Genomic DNA, 13,376 nt, shown 5'->3' with positions numbered 1-13,376 from the left:
GCTAAGGTGAGCCACCAGGATGGGCAGGGTTGTATAAAGCCGTCCAATAAATCATGAGCAAGTCAGTAATGTCTATACCAGTGAAGACAATGATTCTGCCTCCCCAACAGCCCATCAACTGTCAAAAGGTCCCCAGGGACACCTTTAATGTTTTGCTGAACAGTTCACTGCCGATGACCACAGCTAGGCAGCGGGTCTGTGACAGAGGCTTTGTTGCATCTCATCTTTTCTTCTAGTCCTAGGAGGACTGGAGTATGATTTGGTCACAGTATAACGAAGGCCAGATACTGGCTGTGTTGAGTGTCATCACAGGAGTTAGGTTGGGTTGGCTGTGTGATGAGCAGGGTAATGGCAAGACGGACAAGCCAAGTGAGGCTGAAGAAGGAGAGATATGGCTCAGTGGACCAGGGTCTAGGTCCAGCTGACCCTGGTGAGGAAGGGGAAGACTGCCGTGTTGCCCGGTTTCTTTTTCTTTCCTGCCACATCGCCAGTCCTGTTACTGCAGACCCTCAAGACAGTGTCCCGTGTGCCATGGAAATGAACATACAGAGAGAAGAGGAGATGTCGGACATCAAAGGGCTGAGAGGAATGGAAGAAAAAGAGAGTATCAGTTCTTATCAGAAAAGGCTAGGTGTGGCCAACTTCCCCAAGGACAGCCAGTTGGCAGGTGATGCTTAAGTGGAAGGACTTTGGCAATTGAGGTCAAATGACCTCATGTTTAACAGTGCTCGGAATGACCGCAAAGGACGGCATCCTATCAAAGGATGCCTCTCTCCTCCTTTCTAGAAATGCCAAAACATTGTCCACTCCAGCATCTGCAGAGACATGGGTGAGCCCTCCAGAAGACACGTAAGGAAACTGTACTGTGTATTTCTAGATTCTAGATGTTTCTGCTAAAGGCAGGAGCATGATGTATGAGAAAATGCCACGGTAGGACAAGTGTTGCAGGAGGTGGGGAGTGGAGGGCTTTACTTTCCAAGGGTGACTTCCCCTCCCCACTAACCACACCCCATTGGCAGGTTTAGTTTTGAAAGAAGCCAAGATGTTTGGAAGGTTTAAGCATAGATATTTGCTTCCCTTCCTGCCCCCACCAAGGAACTTTGTTCAGTAAAAGGTTGCTTTGTCAAGCCTGTCCTCCCTCCATCGGGAAGCAGCTTTTTGATCACGTGAATGCATAACTAGCAGTGCCCTTGTGCCTTGTGCCCTGCGCTATAGTCTATACTGTAGGCTGCAGTGAGGAGATCTCTCACTTGTGGGTCCCACTCTGTCCTCGGGGACATTCTGTGTGCTCATTAGAGTAACAGCTATTTCCTGAGACTTCAGTGCAGTGTTTGGACATCATATTCTCTGTGGGCTTTCTAATTAGTATTTAATCTCTGTGTATCAGCACTGACGTCATCTGAATAGTATTAAGTAGTGGTCTTCCCTGACCAAGTTTTTCTCTTCCCTGTATTATCAGCAGGCATTGGTTTCTGCTGAATCCTGATAGGAAGCTCAGTTCATTGTTCGAGAATGTGTTGTCAGAGGGTGACCTCAGCTGAACACCTGGGAATGTCGGTGACTAGTACAGTGTAGATTCCTCTGCCTACTTTAGTTGGCATTCTTGACAATCAGATGTTTGTTTTATAAACCCAGCCTGCTGTGAGATTCTGTTAAATGTACAAAATACTTGAGGAAGACCAAGTTTTTTGTTTGTTTTTGTCATTGTTGTTTTGTTTTTTTATTTTTATTTGTTTGTTTTGTTTTTTCCCCTCTCTTTCCTTTACTCCTGAACACCTTGCACCAGGGAGGATGCCTGAACGTGCAGGTGGGTTGTTCTGTGTATGGTGGGTTGGTCAGTTATTGGACCCTGCTTCACGTTTCTTATCTGCCAAGTGCTCTCTTATCTAGTGAGAACTCAGTGAGAAGCAACAAGATAAGTGTTTTTAGATGGTGGGCCAGAAGCTCATGGAAATTATTTGAATTTTCAGTTGTTAATATGCATTTTTGTTTTTCATTGCCCAGGAGTTAGTTTTATGTCTAGCACAAAGCAAGTAAATGCTAAAGGCCGTGTGTTGGAGTTCTGGCTTTCAGATAGGGTCTATGCTTAGAGATGAGGAGCTTGTCCCTTTCATTGACCTTCATATGTATGCTCTTTCAGTTAAGTAAGACGAGGCTATTTAGACATGACCAGTATTATTTTTGTCTATAACTGTAATTCTTGCCTCTTTCTCCATATCATGAGCTAACTGAGGCTTTCCAAAAAATATTACTGCTGAAATATTCTTCGGTGTCAAGGACTTTAAATTGTGAGCAAACTATAGGAATGGACTGTGGTCTTACATAAAGTTTGGAATTATCTGGATTTGAACATGTGTCACTTTCTTTTATGTTTTTGAATATGAAAGTACTATTCTTTTCTGTCTCATCTGTTTTTCTTTTTATTTCATAGCACGCCAGTGTCCACTGTTTTGAGAGTTTTAACTACTCTGTTGTTTCTCTCTGTCTCTTTCTCTCTCTCTCCCTTCCTCCCTTCTTCCTTTCCCCTTCCCCCATTTCTTTGTAGTTCACACTGTAAAGATGACAAAGCATCCTTTTACTGGACAGAGTTTCTGGGGGAAAAAAAGTAGCAAATATTTAGGGTTAAAGCTCTATTTAACCCTCAAACAGCTTGGCTTATTTCTATAGTATGTTGAGTGTGCATAGCTTTAATCTTGCCTCTGTAGTAAGACAGATATTCAAGAGAAGTGAGGTCTTAATGGATGGAAGTTGGTCTTCTTTCTGGGAGAGGAAGAATATTGTCAACTTTGTTTCTAAGTTAAAGGAAAAGGCCCTGTGTGTTTCTGTTTCTTGTGGGATGTGCCCTGTAGCTGGGTCTTTCTTTTCCTTTCCCTCCCCCCTTCCCCCTTCTTCCTTCCCCTTTCTCCTTTCCCTTTTCCTTGTCCCTTTCCCTTTCCCCTTCCCCTTTTCCTTTTTCTTTCCCCTTTCCCCCTTCCCCTCCTCCTCCTGCTTGCTTGCTTCCTTCCTTCCTTCCTTCCTTCCTTCCTTCCTTCCTTCCTTTCTTTCTTTCTTTTCTTTTTTCCTCTTCCTCTTCCATCTCCTCTTCCTCTTTCTCCTCTTCCTTTTTCTCCTCCTCCTTTCCTCTTCCTTCTTTTTTGGTATTTTTGAGACAAGAGTCTCACTAGGAAGCCCTGGCAGTCCAGGAATTCATGATGTACGACCTCATAGGCTTGCTCTCTGTGCCTCTGCCTCCCGAGTGCTGGCACCAAAGTTGTGCCACCATGCTGAGTTTGAGTCTCCTTTCAAAGAGGAAACTTCTTTGAGCTTGAAAACCAGCACATCAGATTTTGACAAGTTCAGGTTAGGCTGCTTGGTTAATCTGTGGGTTTCTGGTGTTAGTTATCTGCCACTTTGATTTTTTTCCAAATCTTATTTTTAATGATGGTTCTTAAACCTTTTAACCTCCCTTTTAGCTCACCACCCTCCAGAGGCAGAGGAAAGAAAGGATGGGTGGAAGTGGACCTGTTTAGAAATGGTCCTTTCAAGCAACTCCCATCTGTGTTGTCTGGAAATTGGCAGTTCAGTTCACAGGTTAGCAAACACTTTATTGGTATCCCAACCGTCCAGTGTTGTAGTCAGTAGCCAGTATGAATCAGTAGTAGTAGCAGAGACAGCTAGGCCTCAGCCTGGGCACCAGGCTGGAGGGACCAGGAGAAGTTCTTGCCTGTTCCTCTCTCTCAGAGAAATGAAGATCAACAAAGATGCGAAATCCACAGGCATTGCACAGCTAGCTCTGTAAGCAAGTCCTATTTATACCCTCTAAACATGTTTCCTCCACTGGTCTTGCCTCAGCATGTGTCTTGCCCAAGCTCATGCCTTGACTCAGTCTTGCCTTAGCACGTGTGTCTGTCTCAGCTGTCATTACTCTGCCAATCAGCCAGAGTCTGAGGAAGCTGCAAGAAACTGAGGTACACCACCAGAAGGTTTTTGATGTGTTTCTCTATCTGGAGTCCTGACAAATGCAGCTCAACTACACAGTGTAAGGCAGACCAATATATGTGTGGTGTTAGCAAAGAATCCTTCATCGTCCTTTCATGTGCTTGCTTTAGCACCTGTGTCCACTTCAGCTAAATGTTTGTTTACATGTGTGCCCCAGCAAAATACCAGCCAACCGACTTTCCAAAGAAACCTTAAGTTTTCACTTCATTTATCCTTGTGTGCTGTGTGTATTCCGGATAAATAAGAACCTTCCAGTTGTGTAGATACAGACAGTTAAGAGAAACAACAGAGCTCCTTTTTAAAATGAAAATTACAGGCTATTTACAATGACTTTCTGCAGTTAGTATTTTTTGCCCCAAATTCTCTATCCTCTGTGAAGGGATTATGTTATGTGTACACATTTTTTTTTTAATGCTGTTCTTGGCCCTTAATGATTCAGTGTCCAAGTTGGGAAACATGTTTTAAATACTGTCCAAAACAGTATGAAAAAATATTCAATTAAAGTTTTTTATTTCATTGAGTACTTTGTGCTTTCTGAGATTTCATTTCACAGAATTGGGTAACAACATTCATGATTAATTATGGGGAAAAACATTGAGAATTTTGATCCTGCAGGATCGTCTTTTCCTTAACGGGAGTCTCTGTCATCCTTACAGCAAGATGACAAAGCTCAGGCAAGATGTTCTCAATGGGTCCTGGTTTCTTGTGGGAGATGCAGACACAATTGCTAACCTGTTACAGGTTCTTAACCCTGAACACATATTTGAGTACTTTCCGGGGCCTTCACACCATCCTCAGCTGTGTGATAGACAGAAAGGATCCATTCACTGAATTGAAAAGTTCAAGTTTGAGGTGAGCAAAGGGACAGAAATCGGTCAAAATAAACCTCAGATACTTCTCGGTCCAGTGCGCAGAAAGAACACACACAGGTGAAGCACAACTGTAAAGGAATAAACGCTGGTTCAGGAGGAAGTGTTGCAAACAGATGAGAGTAGTTTGTTGGCCTGAGAATTTGGCTTGTCCTAGCAGTGACAAAAGATTCTATGTGGCAGGTATATCTCAACCGGGTACAGAACGTGTGTGTGTGTGTGTGTGTGTGTGTGTATGTATGTGTATCTGTCATCTGTCTGTGTCTCTGTGTGTGACACCCTTCATCTTATTCACCAATAAAGATTTGTTGGATTTTTTTAAACAGAAGACTGTCATGATGACATTAACAAGCCCTTTGACCTTCTGGTGAAGGGCTAATCGAAGCTGAGGCGTCCTACAGATATAAGAGATCAATTGAGACAAGGCTATAAGTATTTGGGAAAGAAGTGTTGAAACCTTTAATTGAGCAATGACAATTATCACTATCACAATGCTAACTTGGTCTTAAGAGCAGACTGGTTAGGTAGCCCAGCTGTGCTCTAAGATCTAGCCTCCTGCCTCTGGGGTGTCTCTACAGTGTGGTTCCTGCCAAGCCTCACTCTCTTCGGCCTAAATACAGTGTTAAAATGTGTTATGGCACTCAGCTAAAATGCAACACAATACATTTCTAAGTTTGCCTTGGAGCTAAGAACCATAGGGGTAAATATAGGAAATAAGGTTTACAGGTTAGAGGAAGCATTGAGATGTGGTTTGACCTTTTATTTCATTGTTCATATCATACTCCCTGCTGAAAATACTGTTGGATTGTTCAAGTGTGTGTGTATGTGTGTGTGTGCACGCAAGTGTGTGGTATATATTATGTAACCATTTGCCTGTGTCTAATATGTGTGTGTGTGTGTGTACCAGTGTGTAGTGTGTATTGTGTAACTATTTCCATGTGTTTAGCATGTGTGTGTGTGTTTTGTGTTTGTGTATTTGTGTATGTATGTGTGTGTGTATACATGTATGTATGTATGTATGTGTGTATGCTCCCATGTGTGTACACTTGCAGATAATTACGGCTCCTTGCAGACATTCTCCTTTAGTTGCAGAAGGACAAAGCTGCGTTTTCCAGAGAGCTTTTGTACTGGAAGAACTTCTACTAGTTTTATTTGCAGTTTTACCAAGGAAATATATTTTTTTAGGAAGGACTCTCAAAAACTCAGGTGTGTCTGACCTGTTGATAAATTCTAAGATGGCTTTGTGATGACTGAGTTCATGCTTAAGAATTGCATGTCTGAATTACAAAGTTTTAAGTGAAAAAAGAAAAGAAAAGAAACCTCTGTAACATTTTAAGTAAGTTTTAAATTTTGTGTTGGACTGCGTGCATAGCTAACCCTGGCCACATGCAGCCCAGGCCAGTCAGAGCTGCCTGTTTGAAATGAAGTTTATGTAACTAAGCAGTGCAGTATTAAATTAAGCAGTCACTTTCTGTTTAGTCTCTAGGCGGGCTGTTGAAGACAGAGTCCCAGGATTCATTTGTACGGTCAGCGCAGTGAGTATTATCCTGGGCTGACCCTTACAGAGTGCCAGTTTCTACATGGAGTTTTGCCAGTTTATTTTCCTTGGTTAGAGCTTAAGTAGACTAGTATAATTAAACAAACAAACAAACAAAAACAAATATAAAGAAAACTCTGAGATAAAAGCAACCTTATAGCAACAGGTAAGGTTATTAAACAACAACAAACACTAAGGAAGAACTCCACTCTCCTTTAAAACTGCAGCGACTTGCGAATTCTTATCCTATGAAACGTGTAGTCCTCTATTCAATATTCTTTCTCATTTTTGACAAGTTCATGCATCTATCTAATGATCTTTGATTATACCGCCCGCATCACCGTCTCTCATCCCTTCTACATCCACGGATCTCCTGCCTCTTCCTAACTCCCACTCCTGCATGCATGTCTCTTTGGAAGAACATGCAGATTAATTAGGGTTACTTAGATGGGCATGGTGGAGAGGCATCAATATATTTTGTTTTTCCTCCCATAGAATTTTTCATTTGTTTAACCCATAGCTGATGTGTTTATCACTTTTTTTTTACATGCTTACTTTTTCTTCTGACATTTGAAGCATTTAGGGGCACAGCTGTATCTCTCTGTCCCTATATTTCTGCATAGAATCTTGGACTTAGGACGTTGTAATCCAGTATGTCGTCTGAGTGTTGATGCACTTTGCCATACTCTTTTCTTATGACTCTCACTGTTGATTCCTTGGGTATTATCTAGAATAGCACTTGATTTTATGTATAGAAAAGTCTACGGAGCATAAGTCACTTCTTTCCATCCCATCTGCTCAGGCATTGGTCTTTATCCGATCTGAGTTACTGGTGCTTCCTCATGCAATGATCATGGGTCTATGGTCACCATGGATATACCTGCCTCCTGTCTTCAGGACTCTAAAGCCTTCACACTACAGTCAGGACAAAGAAAGATTGCATTATGAAACGGGTCGAGCCAGTTCTTACACAGAATGGAATTCATTAACCTCTGTCCTCCTCTGCTACAGGATTACCTCTGTCTGTCCCAAGTTGTGTGCACTAGTATTAAGCTAAAACCAAACAAAACATTTGTCTCCCAAAGTACTGCATTCTTGGACTCCCTACTTTCCAACCTCCCCAGGCAGTACTTTATGAAGTATGCAGAAGCTATTGTTTGTTGTGTGCTCCAAAATACTTTGTTCATTCAACAGCTGTAATATTTAACAGATTGCATTGTTAAAGACTCTGCACCAGTTTCCCCAAATAGACAGACATTGTGAGGATGCTGACTTCCTTGTCATGATTTGTTAAAAGCCAAGCACAATCCGTCGTACATGGTAGACAGTCATAATGATTGTCTTAGAGTTTCATTGCTGTGAAGAGACCCCATGACCATGGCAACTCTTATAAAGGAAAAGATTTAATTGGGGGTGGTTTTGTCCATTATCATCAAGGTGGGAAGCATGACAGCATCCCTGCAGGCATGATGCTGGAGAGGGAGCTGAGAGTTCTACATCTCGATCCCCAGGCAACAAGGAGGAGATTGTCCGCCACACAGGGCATACATAGCCTGAGCATGTGAGACCTCAGAGCCTATCCCCAAAGTGACACACTTCTTCCAATCAGACCATACCTGCACCTGAAAGGCCACACATCCTAGTAGTATCACTCTCTGTGGGCCGAGTATTCACACACATGGGGGCCGTGCCTATTTAAGCCACCACAATGATGATCTTCATTGGGGGTATTCAGTGTGTCAAGGGTTAAGGAAATGTGCAAACATAATAATGTATCCGAACAGACACATTTATATTTAACATGTGTACCTGCCTGTTAGCAACAGTTAGTCTAGTTTTGGGGGTCATTTCTTGGCACTTCCAGAAAGTTCCACTGTTAAAAGTGACTGCCCTAAAATGTGAATCACTTAGGTGCCCAGATAACCCTGCATCTATTTTTGAGCATTCACAGAATTCACTGGGTATAACTATATGCTTATATAATGAAGTATCACTCAGCATAGGCATTAAATTAATGTCAGGCTGTGGAGAACCTCGATATCAATAAGGAGAGAGTGCTAGCTAGCACTTCTGAGGTCAGGTTAGCGCCACTCCTCTGTGTGACTCTGACATTGCTGTAATACGATCATCCATATAAGGCTACATGTAGCATGATGAGTTCTCAGAAGATTCCGAAGCCTGCGTGAGCAGAATTGGATGGACTTTCCCGGTTTAGATTCAATATCAGCCTATTCCTAGGACTCTGCCATCATTGTGGATTTCAATTCCTGTCTTATATAGAGAAGCTATACATGTTGAATAATTTCCCTTTAATTTCAGACAACACTGTGGTTTTTATTTTTCAGCATTGAAAGTGAGCCGGTGAGTACAAGTCAGAAAAAGGAAAATGCACTTTCATCAGAAGCAGTGAAGGTATGGTTTAAATTAACATGATTTTTAATATTATTAATTATGATTGTATGGCATAACACCCAGAAAAGAGTTTAAAATTCTGCATATTCTTTTTTTTTAAGTGTTTGTTTTTCTGTATATTGAAGAGCACGTTCACTTCACATTGTTAGGATAGCCAACCCCGCCCCATACACACTCCGTGAGGTGGGAAAACCTTGAGAAGATTGCCTTGGCCATAATGTGAACTTCATTTGAGGCATTGAGATGTTTTTGCCTTGGTTTCGAGATACCTAAATGAGAGCATATGAATTTCATAGTCTCTTCCAAAAGACTTTTAAAAGGTTAAGTTGCATTTTATGGAATGGTATGGAAACCTAATGGTGCTTTGGGGAGGTACAAATTAATATGTCACTGCTAGATGCCATCGCCATGTGAGGGATCTGTTTGGTTAGCTCGTGTATAAGCCAGCTGAGCACTGCAGGACATGCATCAGCCATGTCTAAGCTACCTACTGACCTGCACAGTTGCGGTCAGAGGCTGAACTCCTTGAAAATTATAGAACTTTGCAGCTTTCTCAAGTGGTTTTCCAAGAAAAATGGAATTCTGGGTTGTCTGGCCGGTTATATCCCCACAGTTATGGCATTGAGTATTAGCTGCTTGCTTTCCTTGTATGTGATTTGTGACGGTCAGTCAGCTGGTTTCGTTTGGGTATTCCAGGTTAAATTAACCTGGCCATTAGAATAGAAAGTTATCTTAATTTTCTTTTACTTTTTTTTTAATCTCTCTGTCTCTCTCTGTCTCTGTCTCTGTCTCTGTCTGTCTGTCTGTCTCTCTCTCTCTCTCTCTCTCTCTCTCTCTCTCTGTGTGTGTGTGTGTGTGTGTGTGCATGCATGCATGGGTGTGAGTACTCACAGAGATCACAGCGATCAGGAGAGTCTGTGGGATACCCTGGAGTTACAGGTGATTGTGAGCTGCTTTTTAAAAATATTTATTTATTTATTTATTTATTTATTTATATTGGTTATTTCGTTTACATTTCAAATGTTGTCTCCCTACCTGGTTTCTCCTCTGCAAGTACCCTATCCCATCCCCACTTCCCTGGCCTTTATGCTGAGGCATTGAGCCTCCACAGGACCAAGGGCCTTCTTTTCCATTGATGCCAGATAAGGCAGTTCTCTGCTACATCTTTGGCTGGAGCCATGGGTCCCTCCACGTGTAATCTTTACTTGGTGATTTAGTCCCTGGGAGCTCTGGGGGGTTGGGGGAGTCCAGCTAGTTGATATTGTTGTTCTTCCTATGGGTTGCAATCCCTTCAACTCCTTCAGTCCTTCCCATGACTCTTCCCTTGGGGTCCCCGTGCTCAGTCCAATGATTGGCTGCGAGCATCCTTCTCTGTAATTGTCAGGCTCTGGTAGAGCATCTCAGGACACAGCTATATCAGGCTTCTGTCAGCAAGCACTTCATAGCATCCACAATAGTGTCTGGGTTTGGTGGCTGTATACGGGATGGATCCCCAGGTGGGGCAGTCTCTGGATGGCCTTTCTTTCAGTCTCTTCGCCACATCTTGTTCCTGTATTTCCTTTAGACAGGAGCCCATCTGGGTTAAAAATTTGGAGAAGAGCGGGTGGCCCTATCCCCCAACAGGGGGCTGTGCCTATCCACTGGATATGTTGTGGGTACTTTTTTAACATGTTGAATTATATACAATTTGTGAATTATATTCTAAGAAAGTTAAGGTGTGTATTCCTACCGCTTTCTCAGTGAAAGTGAAAATATTTGCTTTATTGAGAGAAATAGATCAGGATCGCCTTTCTTTTCTTCTCTTGCTTGAATTTGGCTACTGAATCACGCTCTGTAGCTTATTTTTTTATTTTGATGGATTGATTGATCTTTTCTAGACAGCGTCTCACTGTGTAACACAGGCAGGCCTACCCCTGCTCTGGTCCCTATGCAGGCTTCTGTGTGTTGGGACTGTGTCATGCATCACCACGCCTGGCTCCACCCTCAGCTTTCCTGACTTCTCTCCCTACTTCTCTTCTTCAGACAACACTTGGCAGCCTACTGAATAGCCATGGCAGGGGCTCTGCAGCTTGCTCTCTTCTTCGGCCTCTGAGAGAACCTACACAAGTGTCTCACTTCTAATGCTGTGTCTGGAGCTTTGCCTCTATGTTCCCCAGCTACTCCTGAGATCGCAAACTCAGGATTTTTTGGCTACCAATTCCTGTCCATGCATCTCTCAATTCCTTACTGCTTCTACACTGTGAACCTTCAGCAAACCCTTCTGTTCTCTTGGTCTCTCTGCTTATTGCCCTACTCAGCCTGTATCCACCTGTTGCCTAGACTTTAAATCTATAGACTTAGAGGAAGTCAGCCTTTACTTTCCAGGAGTGCAGTCCATCTTCTGTCTCCAGAGATTGGCTTGAGAGTCACAGCTTTTGGGGTTTCATAAGTATATATGGCAGCAAATACGGTGGTAGGGCCTCCATGCCAGCAACCTTTCCATCCAGCGTATCTTGGTCTGTTCTTCAGACAATTTTCTTTCCATTGCTAATGTTTGCATAAGTTTGAGTGCTCAGGATTTCATACTGGGGTCTGGATAGCTGCTTAACTCACTTGTAGTCGTGACATTAATCACGACTATGAATATGGGGCCACCCAGTTACTTCATGATTAAAGGGACACAGGGCACTCTCTTATCAGGAAAATTTTGGCATTTTAGTCCATGTATTTTTCTCTCCCCCTCTCTCTCATTTACTTACCCTCCTTCCTCCCTCCCTTCCTTCCCTCCCTTTCTCCCTCCCTCCCTTCTTCTCTGCCTTCCTTCCTCCTTCCCTTCCTCCCTGCCCCTATCCCCTCAAAACTACTGGTATGCTTTCTTCAGCCTATTCACATGGGATTAAAACAAGTATGCATGCTTCCAGGGATACACCTGATTGGGGACAGCATGGAAATGAAGAAAAGATGGACATAGGGACATATAGAAAATCTGGGAATAGGAGGACTGGGCTCTCAGATGCAGACTCTATAGCAACCTGGAAATCAGTGTGCTTGTCATGTACAGTTGAATGGAGGAGGAAGGTTATTACACACAGCTGATCAAGGAGATGGGGTTCTTATACACAGTCTGAACAAGGAGGCAGGGTTTATAGTATACAACTGGACCAGAGAGGCAGGTTTTTGCTATCTCAGTAGGAGAAGTCTGTTGTGGACAGCCCTGGTCTTGTATTTTGATGCTAATTCCACTTTTTCAGATTTTATCCCCTTACCCTACTTCCTCCCACCACCCAGAAACCTCCTATCCCATCCCCCTCCTCATGCTTCTATGAGGCAGTGACCGCACCTACCCCCCTCACTATCCCCTCCCCCCCTCACATCCCCCCCCCCCTGTGTTTTCAATTTTTTTTTTTTTTTTTTTTTAAATGGGACCAAGAAACTCCTCTCCCACCTATGTCAGACAAGGCCATCCTCCCCTACATATACCTCTGGAGTCTTGGGTCCCTCCCTATGTGTTCCCAGGCTGGTGGTTTAGATCCTGGGGGGGCTCTGGTTGTTTGGTATTGTTGCTTTCCACCTGGGGTCACTAACCCTTTCTGCTCCTTCAGTCCTCTCACTAAGTTCTCCATTGGGAAACCCCTGATCATATCAGTGGCTGTGAGCATCGTCCTCTGAGTGTGTTAGTCTTTGGCAGACCTCTAAGGAGACAGCTATATCATGTTCCTCACATTATGCACTTCCAGCCATCCACAACAGTGTTTAGAGAATGGTCTCCTGATGGCCCCTCCTTCAGTTTCTGTTCCATGTTTTGTTTCCTATTTGCTCCCTTGAGCATTTTTGTTTCTCATTCTAAGTGGAACTGAGGCATCCCCTCTTGGTCTTCCTTCTTCATGAGCTTCATGTGGTCTGTGGGTTGAATCTTCGCTAATCCAAGCTTTTGGGCTAACATCCGTGGAGATATGTTTGTGTAGCTACCTTCTTTTACGGTTTTTGGAAGATTACTTTCTTGCTTTTTCTAGGTTGTAGTTTCCCTCCTTGTGTTGGAGTTTTCCACCAATTATTCTTTGAAGTGCTGGATTTGTGTTGAGATACTGTGTAAATTTGGATTTGTCATGGAATATTTTGGTTTCTCCATCAATAATGATTGAGAGTTTTGCTGGGTATAGTAGTCTGGGCTGGCATTTGTGTTCTCTTAGGGTCTGTATGATATCAGTCCAGGGTCTTCTGGCTTTTATGGTCTCTGGTGAGAAGTCTGGTGTAATTCTTATAGGTCTGCCTTTATATGTTACTTTGCCTTTTTCCCTTACTGCTTTTAGTATTTTTTCTTTTTTTTGTACATTTGATGTTTTGACTATTATATGGCGGGAAGTATTTCTTTTCTGGTCTAAGCTATTTGGAGTTCTGTAGGCTTCTTGTATATTTATGGACATCTCTTTCTTTATGTTAGGGAAGTTTTCCTCTATAATTTTCTTGAGGATATTTACTGGTCCTTTAAGTTGGGAGTCTTTCCCCTCATCTATACCTATTATCCTTAGGTTTGGCCTTCTCATTGTGTCTTGGATTTCTTGTATATTTTGGGTTAGTAGCTTTTTGTATTTTGCATCTTC

At 42.8% G+C, this 13,376-nt stretch overlaps 1 protein-coding gene across 2 annotated transcripts in view; it reads left to right on the top strand.

Annotated features, from left to right (window-relative positions):
• Nucleotides 1-13,376, top strand: part of Crybg3 (crystallin beta-gamma domain containing 3) — a 112,816-nt gene that overhangs the window by 13,545 nt on the left and 85,895 nt on the right. For both annotated transcript variants that reach the window (XR_013113611.1, XM_034514839.2), the window contains exon 2: nt 8,730-8,796. Coding sequence is in view for 1 of the 2 variants with exons in the window: in XM_034514839.2 (XP_034370730.1) it covers nt 8,730-8,796 (67 nt within the window). In the remaining variant the exon portion in view is untranslated. The remainder of the gene's footprint in view (nt 1-8,729; nt 8,797-13,376) is intronic.

This window comes from Arvicanthis niloticus, chromosome 12 (assembly GCF_011762505.2).
Source record: "Arvicanthis niloticus isolate mArvNil1 chromosome 12, mArvNil1.pat.X, whole genome shotgun sequence".
NCBI classification, from domain to species: Eukaryota; Metazoa; Chordata; class Mammalia; order Rodentia; family Muridae; genus Arvicanthis; species Arvicanthis niloticus.
The sequence above is the reverse complement of the archived record's forward strand: the minus strand, read 5'-3'. Positions and strand labels throughout refer to the sequence as shown.